The sequence below is a fragment of the Lepidochelys olivacea genome, assembly GCF_965140295.1.
Source record: "Lepidochelys olivacea isolate rLepOli2 genome assembly, chromosome: 3".
Lineage (NCBI taxonomy): Eukaryota > Metazoa > Chordata > Testudines > Cheloniidae > Lepidochelys > Lepidochelys olivacea.
In genome coordinates, this window is record NC_140413.1 from 22494743 (window position 1) to 22516855 (window position 22113).

Below are 22113 nucleotides of genomic sequence, written 5' to 3' on the forward strand. Positions count from 1 at the left end.
TTTTGCTACTGACTTCAGTGAAGCTAGAATTTTATCTTGCAAGTCACTTACAGAAACATTTTCCCTGTGGGGTAATTTATTTAAAGGGTTTCCTTTCTATGATATACAGTATTCATATTTTGCTTTTACTCTAAAAGCTTGTGTCCATTTTAAGGAAAGTCCAGTCCACACTCAAAGCCCCGCTCTTTCCACTATCTTTCTGTAAGATTAAATATTTAGACATTTCATCAAATAATGTGATTGACTCTGATAAACATTTACATTAGCAGTTACTTGTTTATTTAATAAAATAAGGAGCTGGGTTTTTTGAAGGAACCACCTTCAGCCTTTTTGGGAGACGGGGATTGGTGCTGCCAGACTCGGGGTGGCATGGCTCCCACGTAGAGAATGCCTGTGTGCACGGAACGGGGCACAGCTGTGTACCCGCGTCCCCTTTGTTGGATCCAGGGGCTGGAGTTAAAGTCACTGCCCCGCCCAGGCGGCTCCGCCCGCCCACTTCCTGGATACCAACAGGACCAGTCACCTGCATCCCAGCTGCCCTCGCCCCTCCCCCCGCCACAGAGCCCCGCCCCCTGCCGAGGTGAGTTCACCTTATGCAGGTATCCCCTTCCTGCCCTGTTGGGCCCCGCCCCCTCCCAGGCAAGCCCCGCCCCTTCCCTCCGAGCTCCGCTCCTGGCTGCTCTCCAGGAGCGCGGATGAACTTTTCCGGAGGCAGCTGATCCACATTAGAGATGCTGTGCGACGATTGGCGGAGTCGGCTGCCAATCGCCCGTGGCCGTGGTAACGCCCCGCCCCTCTTCCGCCGCCCCCCCGTTGTTCGCCGTTGATTGGCCAGAGCGGCGGTGAGACGGCGCTTCTCTTCTCCACAGGAGAGGGGGAAGGGCCTCGTTGATTGAGACAGCGAGCGAGCGAGCGTCCCGTGCGAGGAAAAGGCGCTGTTGCCGCCGCTATGACGTTCAAGGGGAGCCGGGCCCGGGGCCGTTTCTACAGCACCCGCTGCTGCGGCTGCTGCCATGTCCGTACCGGTACCATCATCCTGGGGACGTGGTACATGGTAAGAGGCCCCGCACCCCGCGGGGAAAGAAGGGGGCTCCCTCAGCCTTAGCGCGCTTGTGCGGTGGAGAGGGGGCGCTCTCCCTGTGTCTCGCACTACGCATGCGTGTGGAGTTCGTCCGTTGCTGGGCCGGCAGGCTACCCGAGGAGTAGGCAGTACAGCGCATGCGTGCCTGGGGCGGGGACGTGGTCGCCCGTGTTGTGGTGCGTGGACGGTGCCTGGTGGCCTGTATGCTGTGGCTAGTCCTTTTGTGAAACTGCGTGAAATCCTCCCCTCCTCCGGCCTTCTTCCGCCCCCCTCCTGCCTCGGGACGGGGCCTGTGTCCTCGCCCCTGCCCCGGCCAGTCGCCGCCCAGCTCTTCCTGCGCGTCTCGCCAGGCTCCGGCCTGGGCGGCGCCCGGCGGGGCCAGAGTCGCGGCGGGCCAGCCGGGCCCTGTTCACGTTCAGGCCCCCCGGCCCCGGGGACTCGCTGCTTGTGCAGGGCCCCGGGTTGCCGCTCCCGCAGAGTGCGGGGGACCCTCCGCCCTCCCCCCCCCGCATCGCTTTACCTCACGGGAGGAGGAAAAAGTGGCGCCGCACTTGCTCACTCACCTGAGCCCCTCGTGCTGCTCTCGGAGAGTGACCAGACAGCAGGTGCGAAACATCGGGACGGGGGTAATAGGACCCTATATAAGAGAGACCCAAAAATCGGGACTGTCCCCGTAAAATCTGGTCACCTTACTCTCTGGCCTGTTTCTTAGTGGAGGTGTCCCGGGGCAGGGACTGTTCTCTGTGTCCCCAGCAAGTCTGGATACGTTGTCTTACTAAATGATAACCGCGAGACATGACCCACGGGGGGGGGGGGGGCGGTCTGAGTAGGTGGAGGGTAGGACAGTAAGATTGTGTGGTTGCTTGAATGACTAGGATGTAACATTTGAGAGCATGATGAGATTTTTAAAATGAATGTCTAGAAGCATATAAACCTTGAAGAATTAAGGATTGAGTAGGGCCCTGGAGGAGGGAGTGGATGTTTTGGTGGACAGGATCAGAATGGGAGTTCCAAAAAAGCCAGCGTGAAAATATGCGTAAGTGGGTGAAAGGAAAAGGATATGTAGGGTCACTCTGTGAGCAAACTACCATGAGTGAAGCAAGCATTGGAAACCAGTGAAGGAGACACAAGGGAAAGAGCAGACACATAAGAGACAGCTAAATTGTGAAGGGTTATGAAAGTTATGCCAGAGGTTAAATTTCATCAGGAGGTGATAGGGAGCTAGCAGTATTTTTTTTTTTTTTTAAAGAGTGGCTAAAAGATTATAATACCGGACAAGTTAAATGCATTTTGTCATCTTTTGCTATCAAAATGTAAATTTCCCCTCCTCCAACCAGCTAGTGATGCTATTGTCAGTCAGCCACTTGTTAAATTTTCCAGAAAGCACCTTTGTGGTTACTCCATATTGCGCATCATGCTTGGGAGAGGTTTCCAATAAAAAATGCAAAACTAATGCATTATTTTCCTTTGCTGAGATGCTTACAAAAACTTGACAATGGTTTGGCAGTTGGTGTGTTGATATTGTTGACTCTCATGCTGATCAATATTGCCTCATTGTTTTCTTCTATTCCTCTGTCTATTTTCTGTTTTTATGTAGATTTTTTTCATCTGTTTCAACAGATGGTCCATGACTGGTGCCCCTAAATATTAGGGTAATACTGATAAAGCTCTGAAAATAGGTGCAGATTTCAAGAGAAAATGAGGATGAAAAGGCCACCGACAGATCTCTCAGGAACACTGATGAAATCTAGGAGGGGAGGAGGAATAGATGCCAATATTGTCAATTTGCCATTTGTTTGCCCTTCCAAAACAGTCTCTGGTGCTTTTGGTCAGACAGGTAGGACCTCTGCTCTGGATGTGGGTTGGGGGAGGTGAGGCAGTGTCACGAATAAGACAGTGATCTGAAAACGCTACTAAAAGTTAGGGCCGGGGCTTGAGAAACTAGTGTGGAGTGAGTTAAGTAGGGTTATGAAGTAACTAGTCTCCTGGGAGGTGTAATCTGAGTCCTTCACCCAGCTTCTGGGCTGGGGGAGGAAATGGAAAACAGTAGCCCAGAACTGTTGCTCCAGCCTCTGTGTCATTGAGGCTGGCATTGCAGGATGGGTGGGAAGAGCAGATAGTGGAAGTGGGTGGGGGGGTCAGAGAGAGTATGAGAGGAAAATTATAAAGAAGCTTGGGGTACTAATACAAAATGTTGAGTGTGCAGAGAGAATGAGGAACTGAAAATATGGGTGGGAGAAAATATACAGACAGAAGGGCTAAAATGGCAGTTCCTGTCAAAATTGCTTCTTGGTGTATCTGTTTCTAGATTTCCTAATTTCCTAGAATTTCTGGATGGTTTTTTGTCATGGGGGGGGGGAAGGGGGGCAGTCTGGTTCCACAACTTGGGTCATCAGTGGAGTTTGGACCTTTTCGATCCACATCACCTCTGGCACCTTAGCTAATTGTCATCCTCTGTGTGTACCAGCCACTAGCGTGGGGGCAATCAACATTTTGCTTGTGGGCTTCACAGCTGTTTGCTGACAGCAAAGGAGTGTAGAGAACCATGACTGCTTGGTTCCATTCCAGGTTGTGGAGAGAAGTGTACTGTAGTGCAGTGGTCCTCAAACTTGTTTGATTAGGGTCCCCCTTCTCTGTGTCTGTTAAATTTCTCACACCCACCCCTATGTGAGAACCTCTGCTCTAGTGGTTATAATCCCTTCCTTCTGTCTCAATTCCTGTAAGATGTCCTTCTCTGCTTCTGTCTGTCTTCCCCTGCCCCCTCTTCACCTCCTTTCCTCCCCCCCACAAGCTCTTGCTTCTTCCTCCTCTACTCCCATCACACCTCAAATTTCCTTGAGGCTTACAAAAAGCACATCCATGCCAATAATGCAACATCCTTGCTCCAAAGCCTGGAGCTGCAGATCCCTGGCATGGAAAACCTTAAATCCAAGCGTTGGATGTGGCAAATTTTAAAGGCAATTGAGGGTCTTGTAATGAAAAGTGTCAGGCAATCTTCATTATAGGTGGTGCTGTCAGATCAAATTATAATAGTTGAGTTGAAATACAAGCTGTTCTTAACTTCTGACATTCTTTGTTCTTCCAGTGTTAAGCTTTGTTTCAGATTTTATACTTCCTCAATGGCTGTAATGAGGAAAACTCTCTCTATTCTGGTAATCTGTCTAGAGACTAGAAGTCACTGCAGGTCAGTGGTCGCCAACCTTTTTATGCACAAGATCACTTTTTAAATTTAAGGGTAACCCAGGATCTACCCTTTTTCAAGGCCCCGCTCCACTCACTGCATCTCCCCTGCCCCTCCCTTGCTCGCTCTCTGCCACCCTCAATCCCTTTCACTGGGCTGGGGCAGGTGGTTGAGGTTCAGGAGGGGGTGTGGGCTCTGGGCTGGGGCTGAGGGGTTTGCAGTGGCGGGGAGCTCTGGGCTGGGGCAGGGAGTTTGAGTGCAGGAGGGAGTATAGGGTGCAGGCTCTGGGAGGAGGCTCAAGGGGTTGGGGTGCAGGCTCCCTCTGGTTGGCAGCGCAGCAGGGCTAAGATAGGCTGCCTGCCTGCCCTGGCTCCATGCTGCTTCCAGAAGGGGTCAGGGTGCCCCTGCAGACCCTGGCGGTGGGAGGGGGACAACATGGCTCTGCGCACTACACGTCTCTGCGGGGGTGCACTGCTCCTCCTCCCCCAGGGCCGCAGGGATGTGCTGGCCGCTTCTGGGAGCGGGGCCGGGGCAGGCAGGGAGCTTGCCTTAGCAGCAGCACTCTTGCGCCAACAGACTTTTAGGAGTCTGAGATAGCAATCGACTGGGAGAGTCTCCAGGATCGACCAGTCGATCATGATCAACTGGGTTGGTGACCACTATTTTAGGTAGTTTGGGACTTAACCAGTATGGATATATGTCAAACAAAGGTGATGCCTAAAAGCAGAATAAGTGAATGGTAAACAAATACTCAAAACATTTGCTCTCGGAAGTCTAGTTCTAAAACTTACTGTTTTCTTCACTAGGAAATGGAGCCCAGATCCTCAAAGCTATTTAGGTTCCTAACTTTCATTGAAATCTGTCTAAATTAGAAGCCTAAATACATTTTGAAGATCTGGGCCTGAATTCTCCTACCCACCACCTAGATATTTAACAATGCCCAGGGACTTTCCTGGGAGATTTGTGGTAATTTGAGTTTCAGGATCATTATAGTTCCCTATAAATAACCATTTGTGACAGCTAGGAGGCTTTGCTTTCCTTCCCTTCCCCCCAAATGATCATAAGATGTAGCTTTTAAAGCTGCTCCTTCCCACAGGCTTTCTCAGTGGGCATGCAGCTTCCAGAGACAGGAAACATATATTTATTGTGTTGGTGGGATCAATAAACAGACTAAAAATAATGGCTACTCCCACTGAAACAATGCTATCTCCTTTTGGCAACAAGCTGTGGTGATTCAGTCAGTGATGCAGTTACTACCTGGTTTTTAGGATTCGTCTGAGCCCTCTAGTGAACATCCAGTTGTTTAGTTAAACTTCTCCGCTTCTGAAGGTTCAGTTGCATTCAGTAATGAGCAAATCTTAACAATTTACAAAAATTTTTTTTTTTATTTCAAACATGGGTTTTTTTGGTCTGAGATGCAGGGAAATAACTACAAAAAGAAAAGGAGGACTTGTGGCACCTAATGCCCAGATTTGTTAGTCTAAGCTTTCATGAGCTACAACTCACTTCATTGGATGCATGCAGTGGAAAATCTTTTTTTAAGAGGGGAAAATTAGTTTTTAAATAAGGAGAGGTGGAGGGGAGTGCAAGAGGAGTAGAAGTTTCTTTCACTTCCGCCTCATAGGAAAATAAGAACCCTCACTTTTTAACTTAGTTACTTATATTATCATGGGGTAAATCTGATGCTTGGAGGAACCTAAAATTTAGGTCTTTTGATCCATGAAAGTGAAGTACTTGTCTGCTTAGGAACTGGAAACACTGGCCCAAGAGTGAGACCATAGTATCCATTAATAAGTCGGCATTTGTCAAGGTACCACACTGTCCTTCCTCTTTTAAGTAGAAGGAGAAACTGATACCTCATATCAGTTTGTGGGAACTGCTGCATTTTTAATAGCTTCTGTTATCCACTGGCTTCTGAGTGTAAAAATATAGGTAAGTCATCTTTTTCTTGAGCTATGTATATGTGCAGACTATTTTGAGACTGGTGGTGGTTCTGAATACATGTACAGAGTGAAATACCACTTTTTAAAAACAAAATGTCTTAAAGTGTTAGGTATGAAATTAATTTGATTTCATCTTAATATAATATAGCTCTGAACACAAAACTGAGCCTCTTTTACTCCTTAGCGAGAATAGGGTAGGGAGGCTGCTGTGCATTCCAAAGTGTTTCCTCAACACCCACAAACTGGGGCAAGGGGGGCAATAATAAAATTGGATGAGGTCATCCTTCAGTTCTATAGATTCCACACGCATGCTGCCTGCAGTAGTCTTCTGGCTCCCTTCCCACTTGACCTAAAAATGTTCAGTTTAATAACCAGGCCTAAAGTGTGTGGACTCCATGGCTGAACATGTTTGTAGTCCAGAACATACAGTGACTCACAGCTATTACAACTCCATCTTAACAGAAGCTACCCTTCTTTCAGATGGGGAGGGTAAGACTGGACTCTTCATTTGGAGACATTCGTGTTCTTTAATTGAAAAGCTTCTGTTGAGCATTGTCATTCCCTTATCCCAGTAGATGTAGTTCACCCCCAGTCTGACTTTTTAGGTAACAAGAAAATAGGGCTAGAAATCTAATCTGGGTGTCTCAATTGGCAGTACAAATAGAATCACCACACCAGACTTTTTTTATATTTTATTTTTGAGAGATGGGTGGGTTGTGACTTATTAGTCACACAGAGTCCAAAATCCAAATGTCAGTCTTGATCAGAAATAAAATCTGTAAGACTTCATACTCCCCATCTTTGTCACCCTCCTTGCATCAGTTTGGGTGGACAAAATAAAATATAGCTACAGTACTTAGAATGCAGTTAATGAAACCAATGGTAATTTTCACTGAAATATTAGGACTTATCTGACCGCTTGTCCCAGTTGAGTAGTGTTTGGATACTGGAATCATGACTCTACAAACACATTTTGACCTGCTTTTGTAATGACTTCTGAATTCTAATGCACTAGAAATGAGCATTTTGAGTGCAAATCCACTGATTTACTTTAGGTGTTACAACTGAAGTGTTTGTAAAGCTTTGGCTTACAATAGCAGATGATGGAAGCTGAGCTTTAATGCATTATTGTGAAGCTTATTTATACTGCTAACCTAAGTTTTCACTGAATCTTAAATAGTGGCAATGGTTACATGAGCCTTTTAGTTTTGTGAAGGTGGGGTTAAGAAGTTCTCAAAGCCAAAAAGCTAGTTTCCTAGTATATAGATATTCAGAGTGCAAATACCCTGATTATAAATATTATTTATTAAAAATGCCTCTCCATATGAATGGTTTCAGAGTAGCAGCCATGTTAGTCTGCTTATGCTCTAATAAATTGGTTAGTCTCTAAGGTGCCACAAGTCCTCCTTTTCTTTTTTCTCCATATGAAGGGGTTAGATTGAGTGAGACTACTGACAGTGTTGGCAGCAGTGAGGAGATGATGCTTATCATGGGAAAGTAGAAAAGGTGGGAAATATGAGAGAGCAGTGAGGACACAGATGAACAAAGGAACAGAAAGATGCAAAATAGCAGACTCGTATGATGCAAATGGATAAACTAACCAGCATGTGTACTGCCCCTCCTCCCCCCCAAAACGTAAGCAAATGCATTTTAACTTTCAAAATGTGGGAAATGCACATCTAACTGGTATGAACTGTGGTGTCTAACATTTTAACAAGCAACTTCAGTTTCCTAATGAGCTGTTCTGGTTACAGAAGACTTCTGTAATTGTGCATTAATCTGCTACCATTGCATCAGACTCCGAGAGCTTGACCAGCAAACAAGGGAAAATCCGGTTTAAGTACTTGGAAACTGCAAACCCACGCTTTCCTGGTCCGCCTTTATAAAAATACATCCCAGTGGAGGCAGGTCTTTCTGAATGAGTAATGGGAAATTGTCAATTTTTGTCATCCAAGAAACCGCTTTCAAACTGACTTTTCCTGTTTACATTAGAGATGAATATCAGAAACTATACTCTAACAACTAATTACTAATATCTAATACTGTTGGGTGCTTTTGCAAACTGTCTTACTCTAGAAGAAAAGGAGTACTTCTGGCACCTTAGAGACTAACAAATTTGAGCATAAGCTCTCGTGAGCTACAGCTCACTTCATCGGATGCATTCCACTGAATGCGTCCAATGAAGTGAGCTGTAGCTCACGAAAGCTTATGCTCAAATTTTAGTCTCTAAGATGCCAGAAGTACTCCTTTTCTTTTTGTGAATACAGACTAACATGGCTGCTACTCTGAAACCTATCTTACTCTAGGCTAATCACAGTGAAACTGGCTTTTTTTCCTTGTACAGTAACTCCTCACTTAAAGTCGGCCCAGTTAACATGGTTTCATTGTTACGTTGCTGATCAATTAGGGAACATGCTCATTTAAAGTTATGCAATGCTCCACTATTATGTTTGGCTACCTGCTTTCTCCACAGCTGGCAGCCTCCCTGCATGTGCCCTCCCCCTCCCCCACGGTGCCACCCACCCGCCAGCAGACCCCACAGATCAACACCTTCCCCCTCCTGCTCATGCCCATGGCAATCAGCTGGCTTGCAGTGTTTAGGAGGGGGGAGAAGCAAGGACTTGGCAGGTAGGCTCCCACTCCCTCCCCTACCTCCTGAACACCACAAACCAGCTGATTGCCCTGGACAGGAGGGGGGGTGCCTGCATGCTGAGTCATCACTCCTTCCCCCCTGCCTCTTAAACATGGGCAAGCCAGCTGATTGATTCTCCCCCCTCTGTCCTGCCCAGAGCAAGGACTTGCCATGCAGGCTCCCCCTCCCACCGTGCACCCCACCTTCTGCCTGTGGCAATCAGCTGGCTTGCTGTGTTGGGGAGGAGCGAGGATGCAGTGTGCAAAGTAAAGGGGGAGGGAGAAGAGGCAGGTCAAGGGTGGGCACTTGGGGGAAGGGGTGGATTGGGGGGGCCGAGGGTTGAGTGGTGGTGATCCTGACAGAGAATGCAGCTTCAAAGTGATTAGGGGAGTTGGTCATCTAATGACTTGCTATAAAGAAATTTACCAAAGGGGGTGGGGGGCGCGAAGGAAAGCAAAACAACCATCTCTAGATGTGTTTTTTCAAGTTCAGCAAGAGGAGTGCTGGACAATCCACCCTCTTCCACTCTGACTGCACCACCTCAACCAAACTTCATACTTGGCAATGAGTGTAGTGTTAAATTGCTTGTTTAAAATGTGTATAATGCCTTTTGTCTGGCAAAAAAAAAATCCCTGGAACCTAACCCCCATATTTATATTAATTCTTATGGGGAATTGTTAAGCAAATCCAGTTTCCCTTAAAGTCGCATTTTTCAGGAACATAACTCCAATGCTAAGTGAGGAGTTACTGTAGTTAAACAGTATTTATTTGAAACACTTGGACCTAGTAACTCTAAACCAGAATAGTGACTTTAAATGAGAGATTCAGCCGGCTGCAGCAATACTATAAAGAAAGCAAATGTTATCAAGCATTCGGGCGTACAACCATGAGTATATGAAGTATATCTAATCAAATCTTACTGAATCTTGTGGGGGTAAGACTTCACTTTTTTTAAATTTTTGCTATTTATCCCCTCTCTTGACCTCCTTTATATAGGTTCTGATCCAGTTCCCATTGAAGTTAGTCTTTCTGTTGAGTTACGCGGGAGGTGGATTGGGCCAATAGTATCTAATTTCCCCTCCCCAAAGCCTGCCTCCCTCCACTAAGGCTACTAGCTAGGGTGGAAAAATACTTGTGCTGCTATACCCCCTGCAATTTAAATGAATAGTAGAATGGCTGTAAACTACTCTTGTGCCATATCTAATTGTAACATTGTCAGTTAGGTGCATTAAATAGAAACACCTTTTTAAAAAGTAACTTACGGTGTCATGTTTTATACCTTCTTTTCTTTCCTTGGTTTCACTCTACTCTTTCTAATCAGCTCATGAGATGGATTTCTTCTTCCTTGCATTGTTTCAAAGTTTGTACCCTGCCTCCTTATTTCATCTGAAGTGTGAGGGTGTGGGGAGTCAAAGGCCTCTTCTAAACAAAGTTGCACTGGCTGAAGTTATGGGGTGACTCTTAAACCAAGACAAGAGTGTCCAACCCAGCTTTTTGTACCAGTTCAAACTGGCTTAAAATAACACCTTCAGTTGACTGTGTGCAGCTTTCTTGTGTAGACTAGGCCAGAGTTGGTTGTGTTCTCATCAGAAAAATGATTTCTGAAGCACACATTACATCTTTATCTGCCATATTGTAACTCTAAGTAACTGCAATATCTTTCTCAGGTGGTGAACTTGTTGATGGGCATCTTGCTGACTGTGGAAATGACCCACCCTAATTCAGTGCCAACTGTTGACATACAGTATGAAGTCATTGGTAATTACTATGGTTCAGAGAGAATGGCTGGTATGTGTCTAACTTCAAAGTGCCCAGATTACTACTTAGCAGAAACTAGGGCAAGTGTGCATTCTCCTAGTACATCTTGCATTGCTACTGTGTAATTCATTATTCAAATAAGTCTCATCTGCCAAATGTGTACCTATGCTTATCATAAGTCAGGGGTTACTCTGCTGTGGCTTTAAAAAAATAAAAAAAAATCAGTGTTATGAAAGCCTCTTAAGTAAAACTTACATACTGTGTTTTGACTTCATATCTCTCTCAACTTATTAGACACTTGAAAGCAAATCTGTGGGGTAGATTCTGCTGTTTTCTCTACCACTTTGTAGGTTGGCAGATACCTGTAGTCTCCAATTAGACATTTGCTATCCTTGTCTTTATTTTCTACCTACCAGTAACTTTAATTTGATTAAATTACATTGGAAACCAAATTGGCTGTCTCTTTTCCTGAACTTTGATTTACCTTATTCCAGAAAGATCTGGATCGTCAAAGACTTCATGGCTCTTTTTTCAGAAGCCAGCTTTAGCTATTGTGCATGAGTCTGAATAACTTATGTAAGAACAAAATGTACTGAAAATAGAAAACTTCAATAGCTTTGAATGCTAAGAACACTTAAAGAAGATGCAGGACAGATTCACTAAAGTCATCTTGACACAATCAAAGAACTAATAAGAATGAAATGGTACACAGGGAAAACTATTAAAAGAGAATTCATAGCAGAAATAGTGTGATACTCTAAAAATTTGTTTTAGAATCACAAAGAAAAATAAATGGTGTGTGTATAATCTGAAGATGCAATCATTTGAGCCAGTAGCAAAGCTTATGGTTTAATGATTGCACCTTTGTAGGTATTTGACTTCATCATTTGCTTAACTGTGTAACATTATATAATCCAGTATTGGGTATATAGAGTTGTGTGGTGGTTTTTAATGTACCAGATGCCTTACAAAAACAAGCAAGTCAGAGTCCTTGTCCCAAAGTTTATAATATGAATTCAAGATGATACAAAAAGTGAGGCTCAAGAACAGATGGAAGGGATTGTGGGATGGAAGAGTAAAGATGAGGGTGACTATAAAACCACATGGTTAGTCAGTTATATAGTCTGATGGTTCCATAACTTGTAAGCTTTCTTCCCCCCTCCCCACTAATAAAAAAAATTGCTGGAAAGATGGCAATGTGTTTGGATTGGAATGAGGTGAGGCCGATGTAGTGGATGAGGTAGTATCATGAGTATAAACCTGGGAGTCAAAACTCTTGATCTGACCTGTTATGGGCTTACTTTCTGAGGTGCTGAGCACCTGGAATTTCCATGTGAAGTCATGTAAGCACCCCTTGTCTTCTATGGGAAGTATAGCTCAACACTTCAGAAAAATAAGGCTATTAATCTTTCTGTTGCAGTTTCCTTAAACTGGGTCAAATCAGTTTCTGTCTCTGATCAAAATAAGGAATTATTTATGTGACCAATAAAAGGATGAACATAATGTAGTTTGCAGATGGCAATTGTATGTCCTCAATTTACATGACACAAAAGAAGACTCTTCATTATTCAGACCCCCATTAATAGCCTGAATACTACCACCATGTGGCTTTCGTTTGAATTTAAGCCTCTTCTGCTACTTAAATAGCAATACCTTCTACAGAGGATGGCATTATGCTCTGTTAAAGAGCAATTTGGTTTCAATGGCTACTGATTTATGAGATCAAGTAACTTAAAGCTATAGGTATGGTGGAAGTTGTCCTATTTTCATATGAGCAATTACTGTTGTGGATTGGTTTAATAAAACCAAATTAACTGTTTGGGTGAATGGTATGGAAGGTACTATAATACAGACTGCTGTTGCTTATTTGTAATGTAGCTATGAGTGCAAAAACAAAGTGAAAACAGTTGGATAAACTGATTATGGGGTGTGGCTAGTCAACAGGTAGATTTTGTGTGCTCAAATTGGAAATACTGAAATTATAAGCCTGTTAGATACCAAAACTATGAAGTGGTGTGTTAACTTTTGTTTCCCATTTTTAATTCAGAAAATGCTTGTGTTCTCTTCGCCATCTCACTCCTCCTGTTCACAATAAGTGCAATGATGGTGTATGGAGCGATTGCTGTAAGTATATTATGGCATTCAGTTCTAAACTTGGCTAATGTGACTTTCAGATTAACAAACTCCTTTTTTTTTTTTTTTTTTTCCCCCCCCAGCACCGAGTGGGCTGGCTCATTCCATTCTTCTGTTACCAGCTCTTTAACTTTGTCCTCAGTTGCCTGGTTGCCATCAGTTCTCTTACTTACATGCCAAGAATCAAAGACTATCTGGATGAGTTAGTAAGTGTCTGGTTAATTAGGTTAATTTACAGGTGACAATCTTGGTTTTCATAAGGGGGAGTGTGGTCTGTGGTTGGTGTTTTTTTTTTTTTTAATACACTAAAGCATTTGACATTCCAGTCCAAGAAAGGCTCAGTCCCCTTCAGGTATTAAATAGAGCACAAAGCTAATGACAAGCTAGATTTGGTAGGTGGCATAGACTCAAATGACTTAAATCATTAACTCCCTCAGGTCAGTTTTTAGATGTATACAAGTGTATGCTTAACTTAATATAATGGTTCCACTCAAATACAGGTCTGGCCTGGGAACTGGAATTCCGGATCCAAAGAATTTGGCCTCTGTTATTTGTAGGAGATTAGGGGTGGGGGACACCTGCTTTCCACCCTCAACTTGCAGGCCAGCCTGGCACAAGATCATTCTGACCTAGTTGGCATAAACTTGCATAAGTTCTCCTTCTGCACTCTTCCTGAGTGGGATTGTGGGTTCAGTAGCTGCTTTTGAAGGTGGTCCATGGTGAATTGTTGCCATGGGATTGAGGGAAGGACTTGGTGGTGATTTGAAAGCACAAGACCTCTCTGCAGCTGACCCTTTCTCTGGTGGTTCCCCTGCAGACTCACTTCAGGGTTGAGGTGGGACAAATTATCCCTAGAGGAAGAGAGTGAGAACTTGAGACATTTCCTAGCTCTTTCACATAAATAATCCATGAAGGGGAGATTTGGGCCCTCCGTTTGAGCTAATCATCAGTGTGAATATAGCTTCAGATTTTGACACTGATATGTTTGTTTTTTTTCTCCTTTTTAACTAGCCAGATTTGCCTTACAAAGATGACCTCCTTGCACTTGACTCCAGCTGTCTTTTGTTCGTTGTCCTGGTGTTTTTTGCCTTATTTATCATCTTAAAGGTAAACTAGATACTTTATATTATTTAAATAACAAATGTTACTTTTCAAAAGTTTGTGTATTGCAGTGTCACTCATACGTAGTTCCAAACTATTCATAATTTGGATTAAGCATCTTGCATTATATTCTGAGGGTTTTTAAATTGGAGGATGACTTCAGTTTCATATTTGGCACAGTGAAGTTGATACCTAAACTTCTTTAATTGCTGTGCTTATTGGGAATAGGGCAGTAGAAAGAGCAGGTTTTTGTGTAGTAGGGGGTAGAAATAAACCTTCAAGTGCTGTCTTTAAATTTGCATCCGTACGCAGTAAAGCTCACAAGGAAGTGGTATTAGACAAAGCACTTTATGCGTGATCTTTGTTTTTAAACTTTACACAAGTGGGGAAAAATTGCTAGTTAATATTGTATATCACATTCTGAATTTCTTTTCTAGTGTGTTCCTGAATTTGGTTGGACCTTCTCTATTCCCTCCCAGCCCCTGTACCCATATATAAAGGGGTGGTGATGTGAGTGGGGGAGATGCATGTAGTTTTTTTAAATGCCCCAGTGTGTTTAAGAAAGAAACTGAATTAAGGCTTTATGCTATAAAGGAATACTTCTGTGGCTGGTACATCTAAAACTAGAGCTGCCAGTTCATAGTCATGTGCTCTTTATGGCTGCTTTTTGTGAGCAGAAGATAATGGATCTCTATATATTTATGGACATGTACGCTTTATGACCCTGCCTAGCTACAAGAACAAGCTAGTCAGAGTAGAGGGGAGAGTAGGGCATGCATGTGTTCGCACCAGCTGATCAAACCCAGTCACCAGCTATGACTTTCTGTTGCAGTCCTTACTTTGGAACAAGGGTGCAACCATGTCTTAAAATCATTGAGTGGTGTGGAAAGGGTGGAACCAGAATGAACAAAATTAGTCTCTGGAAGTCTTCTGGAAAAAAATTGAAATAGCAAATGCAAATTTTTCCTTAATATTTTTTAGAGTCTTCTTTGAAACTCTATACAGTAGAACCTCAGTTACTAACACCTTGGAATGGAGGTCGTTCATAACTCTGAACAATGTTCTGGTTCTTTCAGAAGTTTACAACTGAACATTGACTTAATACTGCTTTGAAATTTTACTATGCAGCAGGAAAAACGCTGCTTTTAACCATCTTAATTTAAATGAAACAAGAACACATTTTCCTTACTTTAGCAAATCTTTTTTAAACTTTCCCTTTATTTTTTAGTAGTTTACAATTTAACATAGTACTGTATATTTGCTTTATTTTTCTTTGTCTCTGCTGCCTGATGTGTACTTCCAAATGAGGTATGTGGCTGACCGGTCGGTTCGTAACTCTGAGATTCTGCTGTATTAGAGTAACTTGCAAGTGAAGCTTTTTTGAACAGAACAAAACAGATGTACATACCAACAGCAGGGCCTTAAACACTTGCCATGTGTGCATGAATGTAAATCTCAGTAAGCTTCAACAGGGTATGCGTTGGTAGGCTATTGGGCCATAACTTCACTAAACTGTCTGTCATTTTGCCTTCAGCCACCTGAACAGTGCACAAATAACTACATAATTCAAACTTGGAGTAGGTTCTTTCTATTAGAATATAACTCATTAATTTCAAATGTTACTATTTCTACTATGGTAGCCCTTTGGAGCCCGAAACATAGATTACTATCAGGCGCTGTACTAATGCCAAACAAAAGGACAGTCCCTGCTCCAAGGTGCTTACAATCCAAGTCTGAATAAAATAAAGTTAAACTTTTTTATTTGTTTTGTATAAGTGGTGATTGAGCCACACACTTGTACTAAAAGGGCATCAGGTTTCCTGGAGATAAGAGAAGACAGGCTGTTAAAGCTGCTGATGTGTGGGTTTTTTATTTTGATTTTTCCTCTTCCCCTCAAGTTCTTAAACAGTATTGAGAGCCTAAAAGCAACTCCCAATTTAGGTCCCTAACAAAACTAGGTTCAAATCTATCCCTCTACATTTTGCAGTGGTGTTGCTGCTCTGGGATAGGGAGAGTGGTGGCTTCCTTTTTATTTAGACATTTTTGGTGCCCCTTCTCTCTGCCTCCTTCACCCATGGGACCTACTTCCTAGACTCCAATCCCTGACAGAATAATTTCTCTTCTCCTTGGCCTTTCACAGCATTGCTTCTTTTAGCCCCCTGTCTGGGCAATTAAGTCATCCCTTTCTCAGCCCCAAACCCTTAATCTCTGCTCTTTCATCTCCCAGCACTCTAGGATGCCAGGATTCTCTACAGTCTCATCTCTGCCTCCTTCCATCACATGGTTTTGGGGGTGAGGGGGAGGTGAGAAAAATAATAAACCCACCAAAACTATTAAATGTTAATATTCAGGCTTTGTATACTCTCCCACAGGTCAGGAACCAGTGTTCCCTCTAATTTTTCCCACCCATCTGCAGAATGAATTTTGTGTGCACCAATATGGAGGTGATCTGAGATCACCTCAATATTAGTGCACATCACAAAATCCATGTGGTTGGGTGGGGCCAAAGGGTTTGGAGAGTGAGTGAGTGGTGGGTGTGGGGGGAGGGAGAAGGGCTCAGGGTTGGGACAGAGGGTTGGGGTGAACAGGGTGAGGGTTCCAGCTGGGGTTGTGGGCTCTGGGGAATGAGGAGCCTGGGGTGCAGTGGGGCTCCCCAGGGCTACAGTGGGGAGAGGGACTCCCTTCCAGCTCTCTGAAGCAGCACCTGGACTGGGGGGGGTGGAAGAGGTGTCTCTCCCCTGGGCCACAGTAGGTTTGGGGCTAGGGGAGGGGTGCCTGTCCATTGGCCACAGCAGGTCCGGGGCTTGGGGAGAGTCATCTCTCCCCAATACAGCCCTGAGTGCCTGCATGGCATTTAATAGGCAGCTGCACGGCCATGCAGTTTAGAGGGAGCTTAGTCAGGGACCCAGTGAAGGAATTATCTGTGAGGTCCTTTTTACTACAGTGTTGCTCTTCCATGTTCTCCAATCCCTGAGTTGGTGTGTTACAACCAGGTGAAGGGGAGTAAAATGGTTCTCTGATGTGCTGGAGATGTTTGTTCTCTAGAGATGTGTGAGCTACATGTCGAGCATATACTGAAATTTTGGTGGTTTTTGTTCATTAAGAAAGTGATTTGGGTGGGGACATTTAATGTACAAGGCCAGCTGGTTAAATACCTTGGGCCATATTTACTGCTGAGGGTAAAAAACTCCAGTGACCTCAAGAAGTTTGCAACTGCTTCTGTCAGCTGATTTTTTTTTAAAGCAAATTGATTTTATTTATTAAAATATAACTCTCATCTCTCAGGCTTATCTAATTAACTGTGTATGGAACTGCTATAAATACATCAGCAACAGAAACTTGCCTGAGATAGCCGTGTACCCTGCATTTGAAGCTCCTCCACAGGTAAAGTCTCTTCCTTAGACAAAGGAACAAATTGCCAGTTATTTTTAAAATTGATTTGATGTCCGTATGTACTTCTAAAATTAAACAATGTTATCCCCTCAAGAGAACCAGTTTGAGTTATAGCTGCATTGGCTTCTGTCTGAGCCCTCATGGATGGTACATGAAAGAAATGAGTCAAATCGGGGAATGGAGTAATATACAGGCCTCTGCAAATGAGAATATTCCTCAGATGAAAGATGCGTTTGGAACTCTAATTTCACATTTCTGTGAGGCTGTTGGACAGTGCATCACGCATTTAATTTTCTGATCATAGGTCAGAAGATGTCAATCTGGAGGCATCAGATTTTATTTAAATTTCTGTAGAATTTTTATGACTCTGCCTCAACTGCTCAGGGAAAACAAAGGACCACTGTTGAATGGCAGCTGTTTCAGGACTTCCAGAAGGACTGCAGCACCTGATCTTTTTGAAAAATGTCAATAGTACAGCAGAGCTTCCTCTGCTTTTTCCTGGGCATACAAGGATAGCATTAGTTTCTAGATGGTGGGGCTTCTACCCCCTGTCCATCAACTAGACTCCATTTGGTTTAATTCTTTGGATTAGTAGATATGGGACTTCAGAGCACTACGATCCAGGTGCACTAGCTGTCCGATAACAGATCATTGTCTCTTCAGTGCTGGCCAGAAGTTCTGTCTCTCAGTTCCAGTATGCACCATTAGAAACAAATGGAGTAATATAGGCACTAACTGTGGAAAACTGAGAGGATGCTGGAGCTGAGGGGAGAAACGCTCATCTGGTTACATCAGTTTCCATATCAAGGTGCTGTCTCTGTCTCTGTACGTACATGAACCCCACCACCATAGTACCTGAACATCTGAATGACGCTCCTGTGGAAGTGTGATCATTAGATCTAGTAGAGAAATAATTTAGGATTATTGGGAGCAGCAAATAAAATTAGTTAACATATATTATAGCTCTAGTTACAGTGCGTACTGTATGACTCAGCAGCAGTACCAGTGGTTCTCCAGACTTCTAGTTCCATGAACTAGTTCATAAGAGAGAACCCATATCAGGACCCAAACCTCAGTCCCTGTGATTTGGTTATCAGAATGTTTTTGTTCTGTGGGCCACCTATGAGAGCTCTGGGGCACACTGTTCCTATAGTTCAGGAACCACTATCCCATAAACCTAGTAGCAGCATTTCATTAGCTTTGCAAGACTGGATGCTGCTAGTGACCACTGGAGAAGATAGTGGCATGAAATTTATGTGAGCATAGAGGGTGATGTGAATTCAGTTCACCAAAGTGAACATACTTTCAGAGTCTAGAATGCAGTAGTTTCAGACAGTCAGTTGGTATTTCAAAGCCAAGAATGCAGATCTGCAACACCAAGCTGTTTGTTAGTTATCTTTATTTTGCGCTTCTGGCGCACGCACGTACATGCGCGCACACACCCCCAGGAAATCCTCCCCCAAAGTGGATCTAGCCTACATGGGTTTTTTTAGCAGAGAAACAATTGAACATAATTATCAAACACTCACAGAATTGGAAAATCTTATGTCAATTTATATTGACAAATGTCTTTTCAACAACTTTTAATTTAAAATTCCAGTTTCTTGACCTTTTTTCTTGGGAGGATGGGAGGTGAAATTGTTTCCCTGCTAGCTCCTTTACTGCTTACTAGAAAAGGATAAAAATGGAATAGAGGTAGTGGCTGAGATTTAGATTCAGCTGAAGAATAAGCTGCTTTTGGTGCTTCTGGCATTACATTTGCTGGGAGTTTCACTCTAAAATCTGTCTGCAATAGAGAATCAAGTTGATATGGCCTCTCCTAAAAGCCTCTGCAATCTCAATTAACCTCACTGTTTTGTTTTTTTAGTATGTCCTGCCAACCTATGAAATGGCAGTGAAGATGCCTGAGAAGGAACCCCCACCTCCTTACATACCTGCCTGAAGCAACTGTACTTAACGTTAGTTAACATCTGTACCAACTTCTTGGGTTTTTGTCCTTTTAATCTTGCAAAATTGCTTAAATATTCAGGGCTTTAGGAGCAAATCTTTCTGTTAAAAGATGTCTGATATAACTCTACTAAGCAAAACACATCTGGCAGTAACTTTTTTCCTGTTTGCTTTAGTTTCTGTTCTCTTTAATGGTCTTAAACATGTTTGTTGCCTTAGGGTCTTGTACTGCAAACATTAGAACTACGTGAGTGAAGTAGTTCATGTGACATCAACTGAACAACTTACATGAGTAAAGTTAGCCACAGGCATACATGTCTGCAGGTCAGGCCCTTAATTTGTAGAGTACTTTTTTTGTACAGTAGTTCATAAAGACAATCTGATCTACCAGCAAAATGGGTGTTTTGCCTTTCTTTAATCATTGGGGGGGGGGGGGAAGAGGTTGGGAGGGAGGTTTGAATGTGGTGTGTGTGTGTATATATATATTTTTTACTTTGCACTTTTCTCACACTATCTTACCTTATTGTTTTTGTTATCTATTGCCTTGAAACATTTTCAGGAAGAGTGAAGTTGGCACTAACATTTGAAGTTTTACAACATGCTGTGAATGCAAGAAAAATGCACACAGAAATTACTTAAATGTGGGAGATGATGGCTGCATGCTTCTAATCTGTATATTTTCTCTATTTGTGATAAATGATACTTTAATAAATCTTTTAAGAAACGTTGACTAGTAGTCTTGACTGTGTGAGGTGGCATGGAGAGGAATTCCCAAACACATTGTTTACTGATTTGGTAATGATCTAAGGAAACTTTGTATTATGTGCTCACTTGTAGGAGGGGGAACTTTTTTTAAAACAAAAAACATGTCACATGGCTTAGGAGAAAGAGGAGACGTTAGTCAAAAGAACAAAATGACCATGTAATAGAACTTAAGTTCTCCAAAATCTCAACCTTCTGTATCTAGGAAAATGTGTGATCTTTCCAGTAAGCTGAAATGTAGAATAAGGGGATATGCTGCCCCTGCTTAAAAAAAATTCCTCACAGCACTTTGAATTTATGGTTTCACCCTTCCTCCCCTACCTCCTCCTTCTCTGAGAAGGATACAAAGTTTGAGATTCCCTGTCATATCCAAGATTGCACAACTTTGCCTTTGCCTCCATCTTGGCTCTCATTGCCTCCCATTCCTCCTAATTTATACCCCTGCTTTCCCAAGTATGGCTAGATGTTTTAATTGCAGCTAGTCCTCTTGGTTTTAGTGGCCTGGGTGGGACCTAACTAATGTACACAAACTCCCAAAAGGGAAACTGGTGGTACTGAGGGCACTCACGTTCCAAGCTTATGTTAGAACTGATAGAGCAAGCATGACAGCAGATGTCCAGTTTTGAGCCCTCATATCAACATCTTGCATCTGTCCCAACTCTGCCAAGTTAGTAGCAGTTACAGGACACCTATCTTTTCTTCGTTATTCTTCTGGGCCCCTCTGGATGTTGTGACTAAATATCCCCCAGTCTGTCTAATGAACAACTTTGTTTCAATTCACCTTACACCTTTTTCCTTTGGGAAAGGTGATGGGGTATCAAAGGATTTCTGATGGAAGTATTTTTCTTTTTGTTATGCAAAGATTTATTAAACACTTCACAAATGTGAGGAGAGAAGTGAAGGCTCCAGTTCTGGGGTATAGTAAACTGTTACTTGGATAAACATCCTCAAAATCCTGTGGGGCTTTTATTTTTTGGAGGATCAATCAGAAGAGTGGGCAGGAGAGCAAAAGCAACAAATCTAAGACTTATATGGTAACTAATTTATAGGGATAAACTAGGCTTTCTGTTAACCAAAGTTTCTGGAACAGAATGAAAACACCCACCAAGGATATCAGGGTGGACATACACAGTTCTCCAACAAAATTCACAGCTGCTTTTTTTGTAAGGTCTAATTTGAAATCCCTCCCCCACCTAGGAAAGTGCATGGGACTCAATGTAGCTATTTTTAGCAGGATGCAATACTGGGATTTGAACTAGTGGTTCCAGGGAATCTAGGTATTTCAATTATAAGGCTAATATCACTAAATCTATTTGGGGTAAAGCTGTTGTAGTATGTCCTTCAGAAACCTGGCAATATATCTCTCTGGTAATATTGTACAAAAGAACATGGCTAAGCTTATGAATAAGCTTTATTGCAAATAGCTAATGTTTTCTTTCAGGGTTACTAGTAAAACTTACAGCTTGCACCTTTGACTTGACTGTGTAGCAATGATCACCATTTCCATTGAAATAAAGTGCTCAGCTCAGCACTTCACAGGACCAGATTCTACCTCTGTAAAGAGAACCAGGTTCTGAGGTAAACTGGGTACCTCAGGTGTTGTAGACTTTGTAAAGTGCTTTGAGATATCCAGATACGATGATGTAGTAGTAAGTTGTTCAAAGCTTTTTATCCCTCTGGTCTAGAAAGGAGGATTATTATTTTTTAAAAATGCAGTTGAGAAGGTATGTAAATTGAGCTTGATAGAACTCTAGCTGCTAACTTATGTTGCCCTTAATCAACCAGACTAGATGTGTCCAAGAAGTTGCAAGTGTATCAGTACAAGCAGGAGCTTGTCTAGAACTACTATTTGTGTCACTTGAAAGCAATTGTTCTTTTTATTGTGCTTAGTCATTTTAATTTGCACATCTGATGACAGTTGCTTTGGTATTATTGACCGCTTACTTGTCAAAGACCTCCAGGAATGCCTTGGTCTTAGTAATAAAACTGGTGTCCCATGCAGAGGTGCTAGGATATGGTCACAGCAACCATTGGTCTTAGTAATAAAACTGGTGTCCCATGCAGAGGTGCTAGGATATGGTCACAGCAACCATGCTATATAAGGATAATTTAAAAAGAGATCAGCTGTATTTCAGTATGTACTATAAGCTGTACAGTGTGTCAGTTTTCCAGTAACTTTTTT

At 42.9% G+C, this 22113-nt stretch overlaps 1 protein-coding gene across 2 annotated transcripts; it reads left to right on the top strand.

The window, feature by feature from the left end:
• The first annotated feature begins 807 nt into the window (after positions 1-807).
• On the top strand, positions 808-19899 carry LAPTM4A (lysosomal protein transmembrane 4 alpha). 2 transcript variants are annotated; one of them, XM_084623882.1, is made up of 7 exons: positions 808-1054; positions 10505-10625; positions 12643-12719; positions 12812-12934; positions 13740-13835; positions 17115-17213; positions 19090-19899. In XM_084623882.1, exons 1-7 carry the CDS (start codon positions 950-952, stop codon positions 19162-19164), a joined length of 696 nt encoding a protein of 231 aa, XP_084480008.1. In that variant the 5' UTR covers positions 808-949; the 3' UTR covers positions 19165-19899. The 2 variants fall into 2 exon arrangements, with proteins under 2 accessions (XP_084480008.1, XP_084480009.1); XM_084623883.1 differs by lacking the exon at positions 808-1054 and adding an exon at positions 1179-1257.
• The last annotated feature ends 2214 nt before the right edge of the window (positions 19900-22113 follow it).

Bases quoted from the DNA above. Each gene is read 5' to 3' on its own strand.
- LAPTM4A (XM_084623882.1), top strand. From the start codon at position 950: ATGACGTTCAAGGGGAGCCGGGCCCGGGGCCGTTTCTACAGCACCCGC. The intron at 1,055-10,504 runs GTAAGAGGCCCC...TATCTTTCTCAG, and splicing joins TCCTGGGGACGTGGTACATG to GTGGTGAACTTGTTGATGGG. The intron at 10,626-12,642 runs GTATGTGTCTAA...TTTTTAATTCAG, and splicing joins TGGTTCAGAGAGAATGGCTG to AAAATGCTTGTGTTCTCTTC.